General features: G+C 40.3%; 1 protein-coding gene across 7 annotated transcripts in view; it reads left to right on the forward strand.

Moving 5' to 3' along the window:
- The window catches only part of LOC101642381 (WD repeat containing planar cell polarity effector), a 340,297-nt gene that overhangs the window by 243,345 nt on the left and 78,041 nt on the right, over positions 1 to 18,911 (forward strand). For all 7 annotated transcript variants that reach the window (XM_045294106.1, XM_045294103.1, XM_045294105.1 and 4 more), the window contains one exon: positions 14,279 to 14,381. In XM_045294106.1, coding sequence (XP_045150041.1) covers positions 14,279 to 14,381 — 103 coding nt within the window. The remainder of the gene's footprint in view (positions 1 to 14,278; positions 14,382 to 18,911) is intronic.

An 18,911-nucleotide genomic window follows, 5' to 3' on the forward strand; every position in this document is an offset into this window, starting at 1 on the left:
AAAAATGCATCTGATACGTAGCTCCGATACGTAGCAATGCAGACAGAAGCGTGTACAGTATGAGCCAATCAGTGGCAGTAATGACAGAGCATGCGCTGGTACGCAAAAACCGCGATAGAGTGAAGCCGCAGAAGTCGAAGCGCGAAGTGGCGAGGGCTCACTGTACTTTCAATTTATTAAGGCAGAGATTATCTGACAATTAAAAAGCAGGACTTAATTATATTCTATATATAAGAGAAACATTTGAATTATAAGAAAATGGATCCATCCGTTGTGTCAAGCACATTTGTACAGTTGTTGCCATCATCATTCTCAAAACATTAGCTTTCAACTTGAGCCCGTGGTATCAGCTCCTCATTTTCCCCTCCCTCTCTCACAAATCCTTGATAATTTATAAATTAATAATTATTTTTTCATGTCTTACACTGTCCGATGTCTTCTTTCACTCACTTTTCTGTTGTCCATTTGCTGAGGAGGGGAGTATTGTATGTAGATCATTATGATTGGTTCCCCCTTTCTCCCTCACCTTCCCCTTACCCTCCTGGTATCTCTACTCTCATTATTGGTCCTGAGGGGTTCATCTGTCCTGGATTCCCTGTGTTTCCAGCTCTTCTCTGTACCAGTGTACATCCTTTGGACTAGCCAGATTTGTAAGGTAGAATTGGGATCATGATAGTGGGGGGGAGGAAGCATTAAAGAACTAGAGGGGAAAAAAAGAAAGTAAAAAGATGGAGAAAACTATAACATGCAAACAGGTAAGTTGTCTCCAAGAGAAGGAATAAAGTCAGTAATAGAAAAAGTCAATCAAGAAGATACAACACTAGTGGGTGAAGGGAGACATCGGTCAGTGTAAGACATGAAAAAATAATAGTAATTTATAAGTTATCAAGGGTTCATGAAGGATGGAGGGGAGCTGATACCAAGGGCTCAGTAGAAAGAAAATGTTTTGAAAATGAAAATGTGCTTGACACAATGGATGGATATATGAATTGTGATAAGAGTTGTAGGAGCCCCCGATAAAATGATTAAATTTTTAAAAAAGATAAAACACTCCTAAATGCTTAGGTTCAAAATCACAGCTTCAAATACAGAATAGAAAACTAACAAACCTCTAAAGAAAAATAGACAAATCTAATAGTTCACAGAATAATTTTGAAATCAACAAAAGTAAAGACTATCAACCAATTTGATCTAAGGTAACATTTATTGAACGTATAATCAATCACTGGAGAATCCACATTCTTTTCAAATGCAGGTGAAATGTTCTCTAAATATATACCATATACTGACCCACAAAATAAAGCTCAGCTGATTCAGAATAATCAATGTCATTCAGATATCCAGAAAGTTCTCAACTATTTGAAAATTAAATACTTATTTAAAAATGCTGTGGGTTAGAGAAGTTAGACAACTTAATTGAATTGCAGTAAAAATACAATGCTTTGCAATTTATATGACAGTTATACCCATTGAATAAAATATCTTCCATGAACCATTACTCATACAAGTTAGTAAAGTCTTTGAGGACCTTATTTTCATTTTGAATATTCAGATAACCTCTCCAACCTAATTATTACTATGGCATAAAGGCTACTCAGTTGCCACCCAGAATTGCTTCTCTGGCCCCATCTTTAATGGCATAAGAAATAGTATGTCTCTGAACACTTTTATGTTGGCATCTCTAATTAACCCTGGCCATCGGCATAAAGCCAATTGGAATGTCAGCTGTGCCATCTGATAATGCTATAAAAAGACTAATAGCTGTTTCTGTCCAGCCATCTGTGCCTTCCCTTGGCATGGTTCTTTTGGGGAACCTGTCTGGTTGGCATGAATTTTGTAGGAGAGCTTACATCTGCCACTCCTAGGCACTTGATTGGTGATCAAGTTGACACAAAATTGCCTCCTTGGCTCTCTTTTTATACAGAAGTTTTATATCTGCTAACTTGAGGAATAAGACATCATATAACATGTATTTAAATTGTGATCTTAAATATTATGAAAATAGTATTCTCTGTTCCAATTGACTAAAATCCAGCTTAGATCTCAAGGTCAAATTGTCCATTCAAAGAAGAATTAACTTCGAAATGAAAAGCTATGAAATGAAAGTTTGAATCTACATAAATGAAATGTGTCTATTCTTTTCTAAGAAACACAATAACCTTCCGTCCTGTGCCAACCTGAGAAATAATGGAATGTGTGTGTGGTGTGTTTATAATTATGAAGTTCCTTCAACATATTAAAAAAATATATCTGATGGACAAGGATCTGTGAGAAATCCACTGAAAACTATAAAACAAACAGAATTAAATCAAGGAATAAAAGTAGTTTCTTAGTTCTGAAAGGAGAATACACCCCCCAAAGTTGAGCGCAAGATCAGATGGTCTCCATTCCCTGAGAAAGGGGATAATTTAAGAATCAGATGTTTTCCTTGGCAAGGAAGGGTACATTATTGGAGTTCTCCAGAACGAAGGTGGGTGAGTGGAGACAAGTAAGATTGTGTATTTATTGTTTATATCCTAATTGCTGTTAGGGGAAAAAAAAGCTGTGAGTATGTTAAGAATTCCAGTATACTGACCAGAATAAAATGGGTGGTATGACTTTAAATAAGTAGAAAAAAAACACAACAAGGAAACTTAATTATTTCATTTCCCAGATATATTTATTAAGTGCATTATGAATGGAAAATAAGTTGGCAGGAATAAGTGTGTTATAAGTAAATGTAAAGACATTAAATGTATCCAGTTAAAAGCAGAGACCATGGATGCATAAGCAAATGTGGCAAAGAAAGCTGATGGTGCCCCGCTATCAAAAGGTTTAGCCTCTTGGGTCTTAAATGCTTGAAGGTAAACAAATGGCCATCTAGCTCAGAAGCAACAAAGCCCACATGGAAAAAGCACACCAGCCTATGCGATCATGAGGTGTCGAAGGGATCAGGTATAAGCCATTATCAGAACAAAAAAATCTTACTATAGTGAATGATGGGGGGAGTACGGAGTGGAGACCCAAAGCCCATTAGTAGGCCACTGGAGAAACACTTGCAGAGGGGTCTCAGGGAGGAGACAAGCCAGTCAGGGTGCGATGTAGCAACGATGAAAAATACAACTTTCCTCTAGTTCCTAAATGCTTCCTCCCTGCCCCCACTATCATGATCCGAATTCTACCTTGTAAGTCTGGCTAGACCAGAGAATGTACACTGGTACAAATAGGAACTGGAAACACAGGGAATCCAGGGCAGATGATCCTTCAGGATGAGCGGTGTGAGTGGCAATACTGGGAGGGTAGAGGGAGAGTAGGTTGGAAAGAGGGAACTGATTACAAGGAACTATATGTGACCTCCTCGGTAAGCTGTGGCTGTGTTGAAAAAAGCCCCTGCACAGCCCTCCAAGACTGTGGGGGGATAGTGAGAAGAGAGGTAAACAAAAGTAACAATGTAGCTGAACCCCAATCCCTGCCCGTGGGGCTGCAAGGGTTTACTCCCTGCCCCGAGGTGGCGGCAAGCTGTGGCTGTGTTGAGATTACACCCGTGTGGGCTCCAAATGGTCCTGGCTTTGGCAGAGATAGTGGTGGGGCTAAGGACAAGCCCTAGCCGGCTTCCACTGTGCTTAGCCAAAAGCCCCCACCCCCTCAAAACCTTGTGGGTCTGTGCCTACTTATCTTTATGATGCTCCTCCTGCGGTCCAGCAGTGTTGAATTTCCCTCTAAGCAACTCTCCTGGGCTGAATCTGCGGAGTCCTTCTGGTTTGTTTTACTCTGTTGCCATCCTCCTGGAAGTCCACCTGTGTCATTCTTACAATCATTCCTCTGTTAGCGCCTACTGCTGCAGCCACTGTGTTCTTCCATCTCTTAGAGGGTCTTACTTTTCACTAATCCTCTATTAAGCATGATGTCCTTCTCTAGGGAATACTTGCTATCTTCCCTTCTAAGGAGTGCTCTGGTTGTGTTTCTTTCAACACAGATTTGTGCATTCATCTACCAGTCCATGGTATATTTAATGTTCTTTACCAGTACCTTAGTCAGGAACATCAGCCCTTGCTTGGTCCTCCTTATTCATTACATCAGAAGATTTAAAAGTAATTAAGAAAAAATGTAAACAAATACTGCCTATAGATCTAAAAGCAACAGGATTTAAAGGAAGAGACATTTCTTTGGAAAGGTGGTTTAAAAGATGGTGTCTCATCTTCCCATTGCCTTGAATGTGGACTAGAACTAGAGAAATTATTTCTAATGAGTAGAATGTGTACAAGATACGGCATGCGACTTAAACCAATTCATAAAAGATGTCGCTGTGCCCTTAGCTTTTACAACAGCAAATGATCAGAGAGAGCTATCTGTCATGTCATGATGATTTCCAAGCAATTCTATGGCGAGGTTTATACAGTAAGGATCTGAGGCTTCCTAATAACAGCCCCAGTAGCTGCTGGGATTTCCAGTTCACAGCCGTACAAAGAAACATTTAGAAGCAAGTCCTTTAGGCCAATCAGATGCTCAGATGGCTAAAGTCCTGGCCAACATCTTGACTGGAAAGTCCTAAGAGATCCAGACTAAGCACCACCCCAGTTCAACCATTCAGACATTCTATGAGATGTAATGCATACTGTTTTAAGTGACTAAGTTTATAGATAAATGATCATGTAACGCTAGATAACTAATACACAAAATATTTCTTAGGGATATAATCCATAATAAAAATAATCCATAAATCCTTTAGTGTCTTCCTCTAAAATATAAGGCTTCATCTTTTAAATAAACCTATCTCTAAAAATATTGTCAGTTTTTATGGTGTGATAATATTTTCTTAATATACAAATCTCCCCCAATTATCTCCTGAAACATTTAAAAGATAGTTTGTGTTCCAGGAAATTAAAAAGTCCCACTGTATTCCATCTGGTGGTGTGTCTTATATGTCTATTGCAATCTTATTTCCCACGGGTTTAGCAATCTCTTAATTACATGTATTTGCTATATTCCAAAATAAATTGCTTTCTAATATCTTTTAAAGGCTTCCAATTACATTTTAAATAGTTATTCGCTAATTTTAATATATTTATTGCTTTGATTCATTGACCGTGTTATTTTAAAATTAACTTTATGAAGGTGTAATTTGAATACAAAACTCAACAATTTTAAATGGATATATCTCTGGGCTCTATTCTGTTCCATGGATTTATGTCTGTACCAGGACTTCTTTATGTGACGTGATTATATTCCCCTGGGGAACATTTGGTAATGTCTGGAGACATTTTTGCTTTTCACAACTGGAGGATGGGCTGCTACAGGCACCCTAGTGGGTATAGGCCAAAGGGTTCTGCTTTACATCGTACAAGTCTCAAGACAAATCTCTATGGCAAAGCATCATCTGGCCTGAAATGTTTGTAGTCACAAAGTTTAGAGATGTTGGTCTTTATTTTAGCCAACATCACATTGTCTTGATTACAATGGCAAGATAGTTAATTCTTGGAATCAGTCGGTTAACTCTCCAATTTGTTTCTTTTCATAAATTATGTTTTTTCTAGACTCTAGTTTCACTAGTTTTAAAATCAGTTTAATTTCTGTTACGTATCTAATTCTATTAAATGTCCTGATAAATGAGAAAGCATTCAGTCTTTCATCCATACGAATGATATCAGCCCTCCTGTTTTCCTATAACATTCTTTACCAACTTGAGGAAGGTCTGTTTTCTTTTAATTTTATTTTATTGGGGGATTTTACAGCCCTTATCACAATCCATACATATATCCATTTTTGTCAAACACATCTTTACATATGTTGTCATCATCTTTTCCAAAACATTTTCTTTCTATTTGAGCCCTTGGCATAGGCTCCTCATTCCCCCCTCCCCCACTCTTCCTCCCTCCTCCATGCCCCCTTGATAATTGATAAATTATTCTTTTTTTTTCATGTTTTACGCCGACTGCTGTCTCATTTCACCCACTTTTCTGCTGTCCATCCCCCTGGGCTGGGGTCCAGAGGAAGGTTTTTTTTATTCCTTGTTTGTGGAGAATTGTTGGCATGGGCATAGAATTATGTCAAATATATTTTATGACCCTATATTTTTCTGTTAATATGGTAAATTACTATGCTTGATATTTTTCAATTGTTAAATATTTCCTTCCTGAGATATATTTTCCTATGTGTTCATGTTTATTAAAAATTCAGTACATAATTTTAAATGTCTTTTTCTGGCCTTGATATCAGTGTAATGTTGATGTTATTACATGAACTGGGAAATATTCCACCTCCCCTTCTTTCTTCTCAGTTTTTTTTCCTTTCTAGAAGATTATGCGCACAATGAGTATTATTTCTTCTTTAAATATTTCATAGAATTTGCCAAGGAGAGCAACTGATACCAAGGGCTCAAGTAGAGAGCAATATTTTGAAAATGATTTCAACATTACATACAAGTGTCATTGACACAATTGCTGTGTGTATTATTATAAGAGTTATAAGAGCCCCAATAAAATTTTATATATATATGTGAACTCTCAAAAAAATTTTGCCAAGGAAATCATCGAAATTTGAAGTTGGTGGAAATTTCTGAATTTTAAAAATTACTTTTATTGGGTGTCTTACATCTCTTATCACAATCCATACATTCCTCCAGTGTGTCAAGCACATTTGCAGATATGCTGCCATCATCATTTTCAAAGCATTCTCTTCCCACTTGAGCCCCTAATATCAGCTCCCCATTTTCTACCTCCCCCATTCACTCTCCCTCACGTACCCTTGAAAACGTATAGATTATTTTTTCCATATCTTACATCGCCCTCCATCGCCCCTCACCCACTTTTCTGTTATTCGACCCCCTGGGAGGAGGTACTAGTTTGATCCATGTGATCAGTTCCACCTTTCTCCTTTTCCCCCCCACCCTCCCCTATTCCTCCTGGAATCTCTACTCTCCTTTTGGCCCTGAGAAGTTTATCTATCCTGGATTCCTTGTGTTATGGGCTCTAATCTGTAGCAGTGTGCATGTTCTGGTCTAATCCGATTTGTAAGGTACAATTGAGGTCATGATAGTGGGGTGAAGGAAGCACCAAAGAACTAGAGGAAAGTTGTGTGTTTAATTGGTGCTGTACTGCACCCTGACTGGCTCATCTCTTCCCTGTGACCCCTCTGTGAGGGGATGTCCAATTGTCAACAGATGGGCATTGGGTCTCCACTCCATGTCCCTCCTCCCCCATTTACATTGGGTATGGCTTTGTTCTGGCTTATTGATGCCTGATACCTAATCCCATGTACACCTCATGATCACATAGGCTGGTGTGCTTCTTCCATGTGGGCTTTGTTGCTTTTCAGCATGTAGGGCCCCGGGACAGGCAGGACCTCCCCGGCTGGTGTAGGATCACAGAAAATGGACATTATCTCCCCCTGCTGGGCTTGTTGTCCTACCTTATCCCAGGACGGCTAATGCCCTAATAGCTCAGAGGCGTCCCTTCCTCCCCCACCCCACCCCTGGCCAGCTGGAATTGAATTATTCTGAAAGGCAGACTTGCTCCAAGGGGGTCTTTGTTATGTTGAAAGCCTCTGGGATCAGTACTAGCTAACTTCTGGCCTTCCTTAGCTTGGGCTCCCTGATTATGCTAATGTGTTAAAGGACTCATTCTACCAGTTGTCATAGAGTTAAACAATGAGCCAGGGATTTGGAGTTTTTACGCAGAAAATATTTTTTTTCTTGGGCTTCTGGGTTACCCTAATTTGGGGGCTGTCATGCTGACCCAGAGGGGGAGATCCAGCTTATCAGAGAGGTTGTTTTTTTCTCACCAACTGAAACTGAATTCACCCCCCGGACTATGACTATCTGCTTATTTTCTGCCACATTGAAACCAGACTCAGATAAATTCCCTTACGTCTTTTCAATTGCTCCAAATCTATGACTACCCACATGCCCGATCCCCAGGCTGTGAGCTCAAGGCAGCTACCAGCAAGGGGAGCTCTGGTGTGGGGTCCTGTGACTACCTTTCAGAGGTTCTCCTCGTGTCTGGGATTATGTCCCCTTTGGGGCATCCGTCAACCTGAGGAAATCTCTACTCATTGCCAAGCTAGGGCTCTGGAAGCTGCTCAGCCGGAGTCCACAAGCCCAGCACTCCCAACCTAAAGTGATTTACCATGTTTTCAGTTTGCTTTGTGAGTTGAAATTTTTTAAAAACGGGGCTTCAGGACAGACCCCAGTACCCTGATTTCAATTTCAGCACTCTGCCTCCCAGTCTCCTTCACCTTAGCTCCCAATTTTCTGGTCTGGCAGGAGGAGCTCCAGGTGGGTGAATCTAACTAGATGCCATCTTCCGTCTCCCCTGAATTCTGTTTTTTAAAATGAATATTTCAGATGGCCGTTCTCCCCACTTCTCTGTACCTGATGTGTCATTTTCCTCTGATTTCTCTTAGGATTTTATCTTTGTTAATAATTTTCAACAATGTAAATGTTTATTTCATTTTGTTTTGAGTGTGTTTATGTGTGGTGTTGATAGTATGTTTTTTAGTTTCTATTATGGGTGAATAGTTTTCATCATACTTGGGAACTCTTCATCTACTATCTGTTTAAAAAAATAGTTCTGCCTTTTCACTTCCGCTGCTGAGCCTCTTAGTTACTCTTAAGTTCTTGCAGGCTCTGTTTAGTTCATTCAGGTTGCTTTATTTTGTATAGCTTTTATTGTCTTCAAGTTTACTGACCTCTTGTTATGAGTGTCTAATTTGCTCTTAATCCCATTCAGTGAATTTTCCATTTCGGATACTGTCTCTTGAATTTCTTACTTCACTTTGATATTTTCAAACCTTCAAGCGCTCATGATATTTATATTTTCCTGTAAGTTCATGTGCATCTATGCATCACCCACATGCATACTTTGGAATAGCTGGGTAAAGTGCTTGTCTGCTAACTCTATGCCCTATGTCAATTCTGGGTCTGTTTCAAGAGACTAATTTTACTCTGGTTACGGTCACATTTCCTTTTGTCTGCTTATATCTAGGATTGTTCGTGGAAGCTGGACTTTATAAATTTTAAGTTGTCGTGTGCTGGGTTTTGCTTTATTCTTTTAAAAGTATCCAGATGGTAATGTTTTTACACCTATCTTTCACCATGTTTATTCCCTGCTATTTGACATAGTCTTTGGGGATGACCCCAGTAGTACGGCTTCTTTGGCTTCTGGTGCTCCAGGATGCCCCAAACACGGACACAGCCATATCATTAAGAAGTCTTCGTTCTCGGGGGCGCAGGGAGTGCAACAACTAGGGAAGACTTGCATGAAAGAGGGACCAGGTGACCTGTGATCTCAGAAAACTGCTTGAGGGTTCAGTAGGTCAGTAAATCAAACTTACAGGCGAGGCTGCAGGGGAAAGTGAAGACTGGGGAAGAAGAGGCAGGCACATTCTCCAACCAGCTCAGAGCCACACTCCTTTCAGTCCTGCAGTGCTCAGAACCCGACCCAAAGTCCTCACCACCCAGGTGCCCAGCAACACAGGCAGACCCAAACTCAGTGAGGCACCTGACCCAGAACCCACATCAGCTATGGAACCCAAAGCCTACATGCCCCATGCAGCCTAGTGACCCAACCAGAACCCACAGGGCTCGTTGCCCACACTGCTGCCAGGAGTCTGATGGAAAATGACACAGACATAAGTAATCCTAGCTGTGTGGGTCACAGTCTCCACTGCTAATATTTACATTGATCATTGTAGCTCAAAAACAGCCAGACACCATATGGAAACAAATGAGTATAACTGTGTTTTAATAAAACTTTTACAAAAACAAACAAACAAGCAATTTTATTTGCAAAAGCAGATCATAGGCTGATCTAGGCTCGTGGATTGTAGTTTACTTACCAGTTTCACAGTATTAACAGAAAATAATTTCAGAGTATTCCAGCAAATATTACTTATTAGTATAATTATGAAAACAGTCTAAGATCCCTTTACAGTTTCTTCTTCATTACATATGAGTGAAAGGTAAAAACCCTTGTAGATCAAAAGAATTTGAGCTAATTATCTGTTCAAATGAAAAATTCGATATTTTTAAAAAAAGCATTTTGCGTGGTTATGTTACCATTTTGATATATGCTCATTTGTTTCATACTGTTTACCTTTTTCCCTAAAGTTTTTCTTTATTTTGGGGAGCCCCGGGGGGCTCAGACAGTTAAGCACTGATAGCATCCAGTATCCTAGCAGTCAGGGGAGCACCAAGGTGTAAACTGGAGCTCAGGGGGAGAGGTAGTGGATTAATCAGCCCCTAAATACTCTCCACTCACTGTCAGTTTGCCCGACTGTGGTGGCCTGCATGTTGCTGTGGTGCTGTAAGCCAGGCCACCAGCATTTCAAATAGCAGCAGCATCACCCAGCATGAATATGCTTCAATGGAGCTTCCAGGCGATGAAGAGAAATGGAAGAAGGAAGAGGCAGTCCAATTCTGCAGATCGGCCACTGAAAGCTTTATAAAAAGCAGTCGAATATTGTCTGATACAATGCCAGAAGATGCGCCCCTCAGGTTGGAAGGCATTCAAAATACAATTTGGGAAGAACTTTCTCCTCAAAGCTGAGTCAACCTTAAAGACTTGAATGAAGCAAAATCTACAGGACTGTCTTTGCTGAAAAGACAACATTCAAAATGAGAAATAGCTGCAAACATCCATTCATAATCAAAGTAGAATGTATGAATCTAAGAAAATTGGAGTTCATATAAAACAAAATGGGATGCATAAAGATCAACCTCGTGAGCATGAAGGAGCTGAAATGGACAGGCACTGGCCATTCTGAGTGACAGTTGGATGGTTTCCTGTGCAGGCGTGACCAATCCTAGAGGCCTGCCATCACATTCATCGTCCAAAAGGACATCTCAAGATCTCCCGTAAAGGACCATGCTATTAGTCATAGGATAATATCTACACCTACAAGGAAGATCAATTAATATAACGATTCCTCCAAACATCATTATTCTAGTATGATAATATGTGACATTTCAAGTGAATTCTTCGCTTGGTAACATGAAATGTAAATTTTTCTCATCTGTGTTTATTTTTTAGTGTTTTGACCTAATATAGGCAATATTGAGACTTTAATGAAAATATTAAGAATTGTTTTAGTAAAACTTCTGTTGATATTAATGTAACTATGAGATACATATATAATTATTTAACATAATTATTTAAGTCAAGATAAGAAAAAATTAATATATTAATACATTACTAATATCACTTGAAATAGAGGAGCATGAGTTTGAATACCTCAAGGGCCATTTTGGACAAGTACTAAGCCTGTAAAGTTGTATATGAATGAAAATTAGAATTACTCCTCAATTTGAACTCATTAAGTATCACAGAGAGGCTAGGACATGCAATTTTAAATATGTACTGTATAAGCTATTACGTGTTTTGTAAGTGTTTCCATGTCTCATACAAAATAAGTTCCCCCAAATCTTACAAAAATGAAAAAAGATTATAGCATTAATATAATAGTTAGCTATCAGTGATTATCTGTTCCAAACTGAATAATCTATTCAAAACTTTTATCTTTAAGTATTTTGTGTTGTGAATTTTCATACTCATTCCAGTAGCACATTCAAAAGTCATCTAAAAAAGTGACTGAGAACCCAGGAATAATAAATTTGTTGCTGCTATTGTTGGGTTTTTGTTTTGTTTTGTTTTTTAAGTCTTAGATCATATTTACAGGAGATATGTAAATTTTGAAACATGGATAATGGCCAAAGACTATCAGTGTTTGTCATCTTTGGTTTGGTGGAAGCCAATTTCACTTAATAGTGCCAAATGATGATACCAATATAAGTCAAAGTGGCAAATAGTAAACTATAAAATTGTCATTGAGAGTGACAGAAACCAAATGATTCATTCTTCTTCGTTTCATGAAAGCTTGCCTCCGAATTAGGAAAACATTTATACCTAGCATTTCTGAAACCATTACCAGCTAGATAACCCTGGCTGAATGTCAGCAAGGGTTGGGATTTATCAGCGTGACAATTTTCAAATCTGTTGTCATCCAAGTCGTCCATTTGTATTTGTTAGATGCCATTTTAGCGTCACACAATTGATGCCCCAAAGAGATAGGACTGCACAAGGGCACAGGGTCTCCTGGCACCTCCCTGCCAGACACATGATTGTAAACCTCTTAGGTTCACTACTGACAGTCCACCTGGCTGGACTGCCCAGGAGCTGAAAGTGACGTGATTTGAAGAGCACTTTATGGAAAATCGTTTCAAATGCAAAATTCGGTGCTGGAAAGGGCCTATATGCATAAAGGGCAATGAACTTTGTGCTTCATACCAAATTCCCTTTGATATCTGGCACATAGGAATTAATGATTTTTCTTTTTGTATTAGATAAACAGATACTAAATTTTACTTCAGAGTGAGCGAAAGGGCGGGGTTAGCCTGGGCGTGGCCTTTTGCCATCCTTTCAGTGAAGTGTAAGTTAACGTTGTTGAAAGAACTTGTCTGACTCGTAGAACAAACTGCGCCCTGTTTCCATGCACGATTGCAGCCACGAGTCAGTCCGTCTCACGGAGGGTCTTCCTCGGTCCTCCGACCCCCTCCTTCGCTACGCATGATGTTCTGCTCCAGGGAATGACCTCTCCTGATAGCACTTCCAAAGGACGTGAGCTGAAGTCTCACCAGGATCACTTCCAAGGCGCTTTGTCACTGTACTTCTCTCCAGACGGGTTTGCTTCTTCTGGCAGTCTGGAACGTTCGGTGTTCTCCACCAATTCAGATGCACCCAGTCTTCTTCATTCTTCCTTGCAGGCTTTCCGACTTTCACGAATGTGTAGCGATCGAAAATACCCTGGGTTGAGTCAGGTGCACCTTAGTCCTCAGTCGTCCCTTCTTTATTTTCTTTTTAAACAATGTTTAAGAGTCTTTCATAGATTTGCCCAATGCATTGTCATTTGGTTTCTTGACTGCTATTCCCAGGAGCTCTCATTGTAGATTCAAGTAAAATGAAATCCTTGACGCGTCAATATTTTCGCCATTATCTTAATATTACATATTATTCATTTGTGAGGATTTCTGTTTTCAGTACATTTAGGTGTCATCCATACTGAAAATTGTCGTCTTTGATCTTCGTTAGTAAATGCTTCAGGTTCTCTCTGCATTTAGCAAGCAGCTGTGTCACCTGCTTATTGCAAGCTGTTCACGAGCCTTCCCGCTGCCAAGATCTGCTTCATACCGCCCCGCTGTATTTAGGCTGGATCTCAAATGCTCTTTTTTTCAAGATGAATGTGACATCATTCCTCTTCAATGTGTCCCCCCGGCACAGGTGATCACTCGATCATCTAATTCAAATGGCCCATACTAGTCCAGTTTAGCTCACTAGTGCGTCGGACTTCGACCTTTAAGCGTTCCATTTCATTCTCTAATAGTTTTCCATGTTCCTGGACTCACCGTTCATACGGTCCGTATTCCCACCACTAACGAAGGTTTGCTGCGGTTTCTTCCTCTTTGAGCTGTGCCACGGCAGCAGTGAGGGTTCCAAACGCTTTGCTTGCTCTCTCCATGTAACTAAGGTCAACTCTGCTTTACGGCGGCGGCTCTTCTCAGTGTGTGCACCTTCCAAACGGAGGAGCGCATCTTCCGCAGTGCTCTGCTGCTACTAAGGAGGTTTCAGTGGTCAGGGTTTTGTTGTTGTTGTTGTTTTTCAGAAGTAGACTTCCAGGCCAGTCTTAGTTTGCAGGCTCCACTGAAAGCTGCCCCTCCTGGGTGAGCTGCTAGTATTTGAAACACCGACGACATAGCTTTTCACAGCACAGCCACTCACGAGCCGCCCCAGTATGACAAATGCGTGGTGACAGCATTGATAAGGCACCAAGTATTTGTGGATGGAAGGATTTCAAAATAATAGTTGTGACAGTAATGGCAATATTAACAAATAAAGTAATGTGTGTCAGACATAAATACTGGAGACAGATATCTGTAGTATTCCTTGGATAGTGCTTAGTATAAAATTTATTGAAGAATCTCACTCAAGTTATAAAATTGTACCCAGGAGAGAAGGTTTTCATTTTCTGGAGGGGGAAAAGAGCACAGCAAATATTTTGTTAAAAGCTTATATTTTCCCCCCAGTGGTCTAAAATAATTTAATTACCTGCCTCTAGTTATAGCTGTAATTTCCACAAAAATTTCTTTGGACTAGGAATAGAATAAACCTAAGTGTACTAAAATACAAAAAAAATTTTTTTAAATCTACTTTGTCTTAAAATCTGAACAATAACTTTCATTTAAAATCTCTTTTGTAACTCAACTGAGATGAATTTTGGATTAATCCTTGATTTTTCTTTATTTCCACAGGACATCCATTACCTTGCACTAGACAAGGGTGAGTTGGCACTAGCTGAAGTGGCAAGGAGAAGAGCTCGTGACGTTGATGCAGAATCAATCACCTCTGGAGTTGGTAAGAATTAATGCTGGGGTTTCAAGTATTTTTCGTTCTAATCAATAATTTTTCAGTACTATTTCTATTTTTAAAGCATGGTTGGTTAATTTGAATTACCTTCTTTTGTATAGACTAAGTATCTTTAAAATATAAGAACGAAGCCTGCACAAATAGTACAATCTGGATATATAACTTGAAAGCCTGTTGATTTGAAAATTAATAATCATTAGTTATGTCAGTACTACTTTGAAAAGTTACTTCAGTCACCATTTAGTAAAATACACAGGATACTGTTCATCAGATTTGGGGCGGGGGGCGAGAGTTTATTATCATTAGTGCTGTTATTGAAATTAACCAGCACAGGAACTTACAAAGTCTTTATGCATGCGCAAACACGTCAGGCTTAGAATGACATCTCTCACATCAGACACAGGCCTTCCCAGGGATGGGGGCGCTGCCTCGCTTAGACGGCACAGACCCTCCAGGGCGGGGCCTCTGGAGCAGGTCTTCTCTTCCCACGTGCTGTTGCCACGAGCCAGGAGTAGCAACCGTCCTTCTAGTGCGGTCATCCAAGAGGACGACGCAGAAGCCCAGACCAAATCTAAAAGAAGGTTCATTTACAGCTTTAAGATGCAGAACAAGTAAGAATTGTTTTTCTTAAAACGATCCTATCAGCATAAGCTTCCTTTTTCTAAAGTCATTTTCCCCAATGTCACCTGACCTGTGGTACTGACACGGCCATCTTGATAGTTCCTCTTCTGAGACCAAGCAAAACGACCCTCAGAACTGGAACTGACTCACTTCTCTGTGGAACTCCAATGAACAAAAAATGTTTTGATAGTATTTCCACAATTTGCACAAACATATTATAGTGAACCTCTTTGTTGTGCCTTACAGAAAAAAAAATGCTAGTTGTAGCCAAAGGGACCAATTGTAGACCTTGTTCCAGCCTTTACCACTAGAGAGCCTAATCTGAAAGGACTCAAAGCCACTCTGCCGGGCTGCTCTAAACCCAACGCCAGGGTTGACCGTTCCCAGTAAACTGTGTCCATCTCCTGCCCCACCCTGAGAGAGTTCCACATCGATAGAACCCAAGCGGTGCATAGCTCGTTTTCAAATGGATACCTAATGGATAGCAGATATTCATGGTCTTAGTTACCTAGTGCTGCTATAGCAGGAACACCAGAGCTATGTGGCTTTAACAAACAGACATTCATTATCTCACAGTTTCAGAGGCTAGAGGAAGGATTCTCGATGTCATTTCTGAAAGTCTTTATCTCTAGTGAACTTCTGCTCCTGAGAAATCTTCGTGTGACTTGTCATCTCTCACTGCCCAACTCGGTTTGCCTGCTAGCTAGTTTCACCTCTTTCAGATCTCAAAGTTACTGCTCACTCAACAATAGGGACTTAACAGCTCGGGAGCAGAGGGCTTGTAAGGTGCAACCTTTGGTCTCTAGTGATGCAACTAGAAAGACACCTGGAAACCAGGAGCCAGGTGCTCATGGGCCTCGCAAACCTCAGCCTCCACAAGCCCAAGAACAGACCAGCCAGTTGGTGCCCTGCGCCTACTCCCAATTGCTCTGACAGGGAACACACGAGAAGATCCTGGAAGGAGCCCTGGTGGTGTATGTAGTAGTTCTGTGTTGGGCTGCGAGTCGTATGGTCAGCAGTTCAAAACCGCCAGCAGCTCCTTCAGAGAGACTGGGCTTTCTACTCCAGAAAACAGTCACAGGGGTTGCTATGAGTCCGTGTTGACTCAATGGCAGTGAGAGGATGGAGGTAGGAGAAAGACGTGGAACAACACTGAATCATAAAGTCCACGCTTACTGGTCAAATGGAAACTAATAGATCCCTCAAGACAATGGCCCTTAGTCACCTTTCAGGGCTGGAACTAAACTCCCCCCGATGGTTCAACCAAACAATAGATTTAGAAGGGGAACAAAGGCACTAATGAAGTCTGCAAACCTTAGAATAATCGACCACTTGAGATCAAAAGGGGCAGTCTTTCCCGAGGGTGAGGGAAGGAGTGAGGGTTAGTGAGATCATGATGGGATCTTGTGAGGACTTCATGGGTGAGATGGTTGAAACATGTACGAATTGCTGAACGTAAACCTGGTGCTCCGCTCTCGTCACAATAAGGTTTAAAAGAGAGTGACCTAAGACATGTTACATTAATCCTATCCCATTTAACATAACCCCAAATTCCCAAATGGGATTCTAACCACAGGGATACCGTATGCACTCTTGTATAAACCAAGTATTTCAGTATGTTTTTAATGCAGTTTTTGTGGTAAAATTAGGTGCCTTGGCTGCTATTCAGGTCGGCTTATACTCAAGTATATATGGTAGGTTTTTGTTGTTTGTTTTTTTTAGAATGCTTGTTTTTTGTGGAGAGGGAGATATGATATGAAATTACTTGGTGTGTTTCTTCTATCCATGTCTTTGTAATTCTTACCAAATGATTGAGTGAGATAATGCAATTAAGGTTTGTGAAACACTAATAGAGGGATTGGTTAGTTTTGTCATTCCACTGGATATATAAGTGAGCCATCTCAGAAGCTCACACACAGGAGGAGAGAGACTCTCACGGCTGTTTGAGAGGGTGTGTGTGTGTATGTGTGTGTGTGTGGTGTGTGTGTGTGTGTGTGTGTGTGTGTGTGTGTCCGTCCCTGGGGCCAAGCAGCACACTTCTCAACCATGGAACAAGGCAGAAACTGAGACTGCACGGCTGACAGGCTGATGGCCAAAGAGACACTTCTGCCAGTATGGCTGAGAGAGGCATTGTAAACAAAAGAACTGATTCCTTAACATTTTGTAAGCTGGTAGCTTCTCTAATATGAGGAGCCCTGGTGGCCTAGTGCTTATGCATTGGGCTGCAATCTACAAGGTCAGCAGTTTGAAACCCACAGCTGCTCCTGGGGAGAGAGACGGGGCTTTCTATTCCCACAAACAATTACAGTCTCAGAAGCCACAGGGGCAGTTCTACCCTGTCCGTTAGGGCCACTGTGAGACAGCATCGACTCAGTGGCAGTGAGGCGTTTTTGTTTTACTTTCCCGAATGGGCCCAATAATTGTATTTCCTGTGAGTCCTGTAAGGCAAGGAATTATTGAATCCAGTAGAGTACCATGAGAGATGGCTGGTTGGTATCAGAATAGGGTGCAGATGTATGGAAAGTGGAGGCATGCCTGACCTCTGGCTTGTAGCAGTTGACCTTGACCTGGTACGGAGTTGGGCTTTTCTCCTTTGTGTGACTCAAGGAAGATAAGCAGGCCCCTATGCTGCTTCCTCAGGGGGACACAATTCAGTACACAGCAGTCAGTATTAGTACAGCATTAAATAAGAATCGCCTTGACCTAGCACCATAACTTGTGACTTGCTAAGTATTTGATATACTTCCTAATAATAATAGGTAATGTTTATTATGGGCCAAACACTATTTTAAAGTACATGATTAATTTTCACCATGACTGTATTAGTTTCCTGGGGTTGCTATAATAAACGATTACAAACTACATGACTTAAAAATGAGTTCTGGTAGCAACATGTGTGATGGTTTGGTTGCTAACTATGAGGCTGACAGTTCAAACCCATCAGCCGCTCCACCAGAGAAAGCTGAGGCTGTCTGCTCCAGTAAGGATTTACAGTCACAGTCAAACCAAAGCAAACTCCCTGCCGTACAGTCAATTCTGACTTACAAAAACCATCCCCAACAGAGAGAACATACTCCTTTGGGTTTCCAAGACTGTAAATTGTCTGCCTTTGTAATGATTTACAATCTCTGGACCTCACCTTAACTTAATTACAACCGTAAAGATGCTATTTCCAAATAAGGTCACATTTATACCCTGCAGGTATAACTGAACTAATCGCCATAGCTCAGTTTCAGTCAAACAATAGACAGGTTCAGGGTTATGATTTGAATGTAATTTTTTGAATCACAATTCAGCCCACAGTAACAACTCTGTGAAGTAGATACTATTTTGCATTTATTATGAGACATGACTTTGAGGAAATGATGAAATCATATCATGTTCGTAGGAATGTTGATATTATGTAACTTGGATATAAGCATTCTCCATTCATATCCCTCTAGCCATTTTGGAAAACAATATAAAAAAATTCAGTCTCTTTTCTGAGAATTTTCTTCAGTCATCCCATATTCTGCCTTTTCCAGTAGACTCTAGAGTAGCAAATACAGTAAAGGCAGTCTTTGAAGCTCTTTAAATTATGACAGGTGAAAAAAATTAACAAAAACAAAAGTAAAGAAATTCTACTAGTCACTAAAATCTAGTAGACTTTCTTATCGATTTGGAGTAGTTCCATATAGCTAACGGATATAAATACTGACATAAGAATCACAAATACCTTCTCCCACTGATTTAATTTTTACCTTAATAGTGGTTTTTGATGAAAAGCATTCTTTATGATAATATGATTGTGTTAGTCTGGGTACTTTAAAGAAACAAATCCACAGAAACTCATATGTTTAAGAGAGAGTTTTATATAAAGGGTAAGTGCACATCAAGAAAACATCCCAACCCAGTGCT

Source organism: Echinops telfairi, unplaced genomic scaffold (genome assembly GCF_000313985.2).
Source record: "Echinops telfairi isolate 266 unplaced genomic scaffold, ASM31398v2 ScPeMD7_2573;HRSCAF=3158, whole genome shotgun sequence".
NCBI lineage: Eukaryota > Metazoa > Chordata > Mammalia > Afrosoricida > Tenrecidae > Echinops > Echinops telfairi.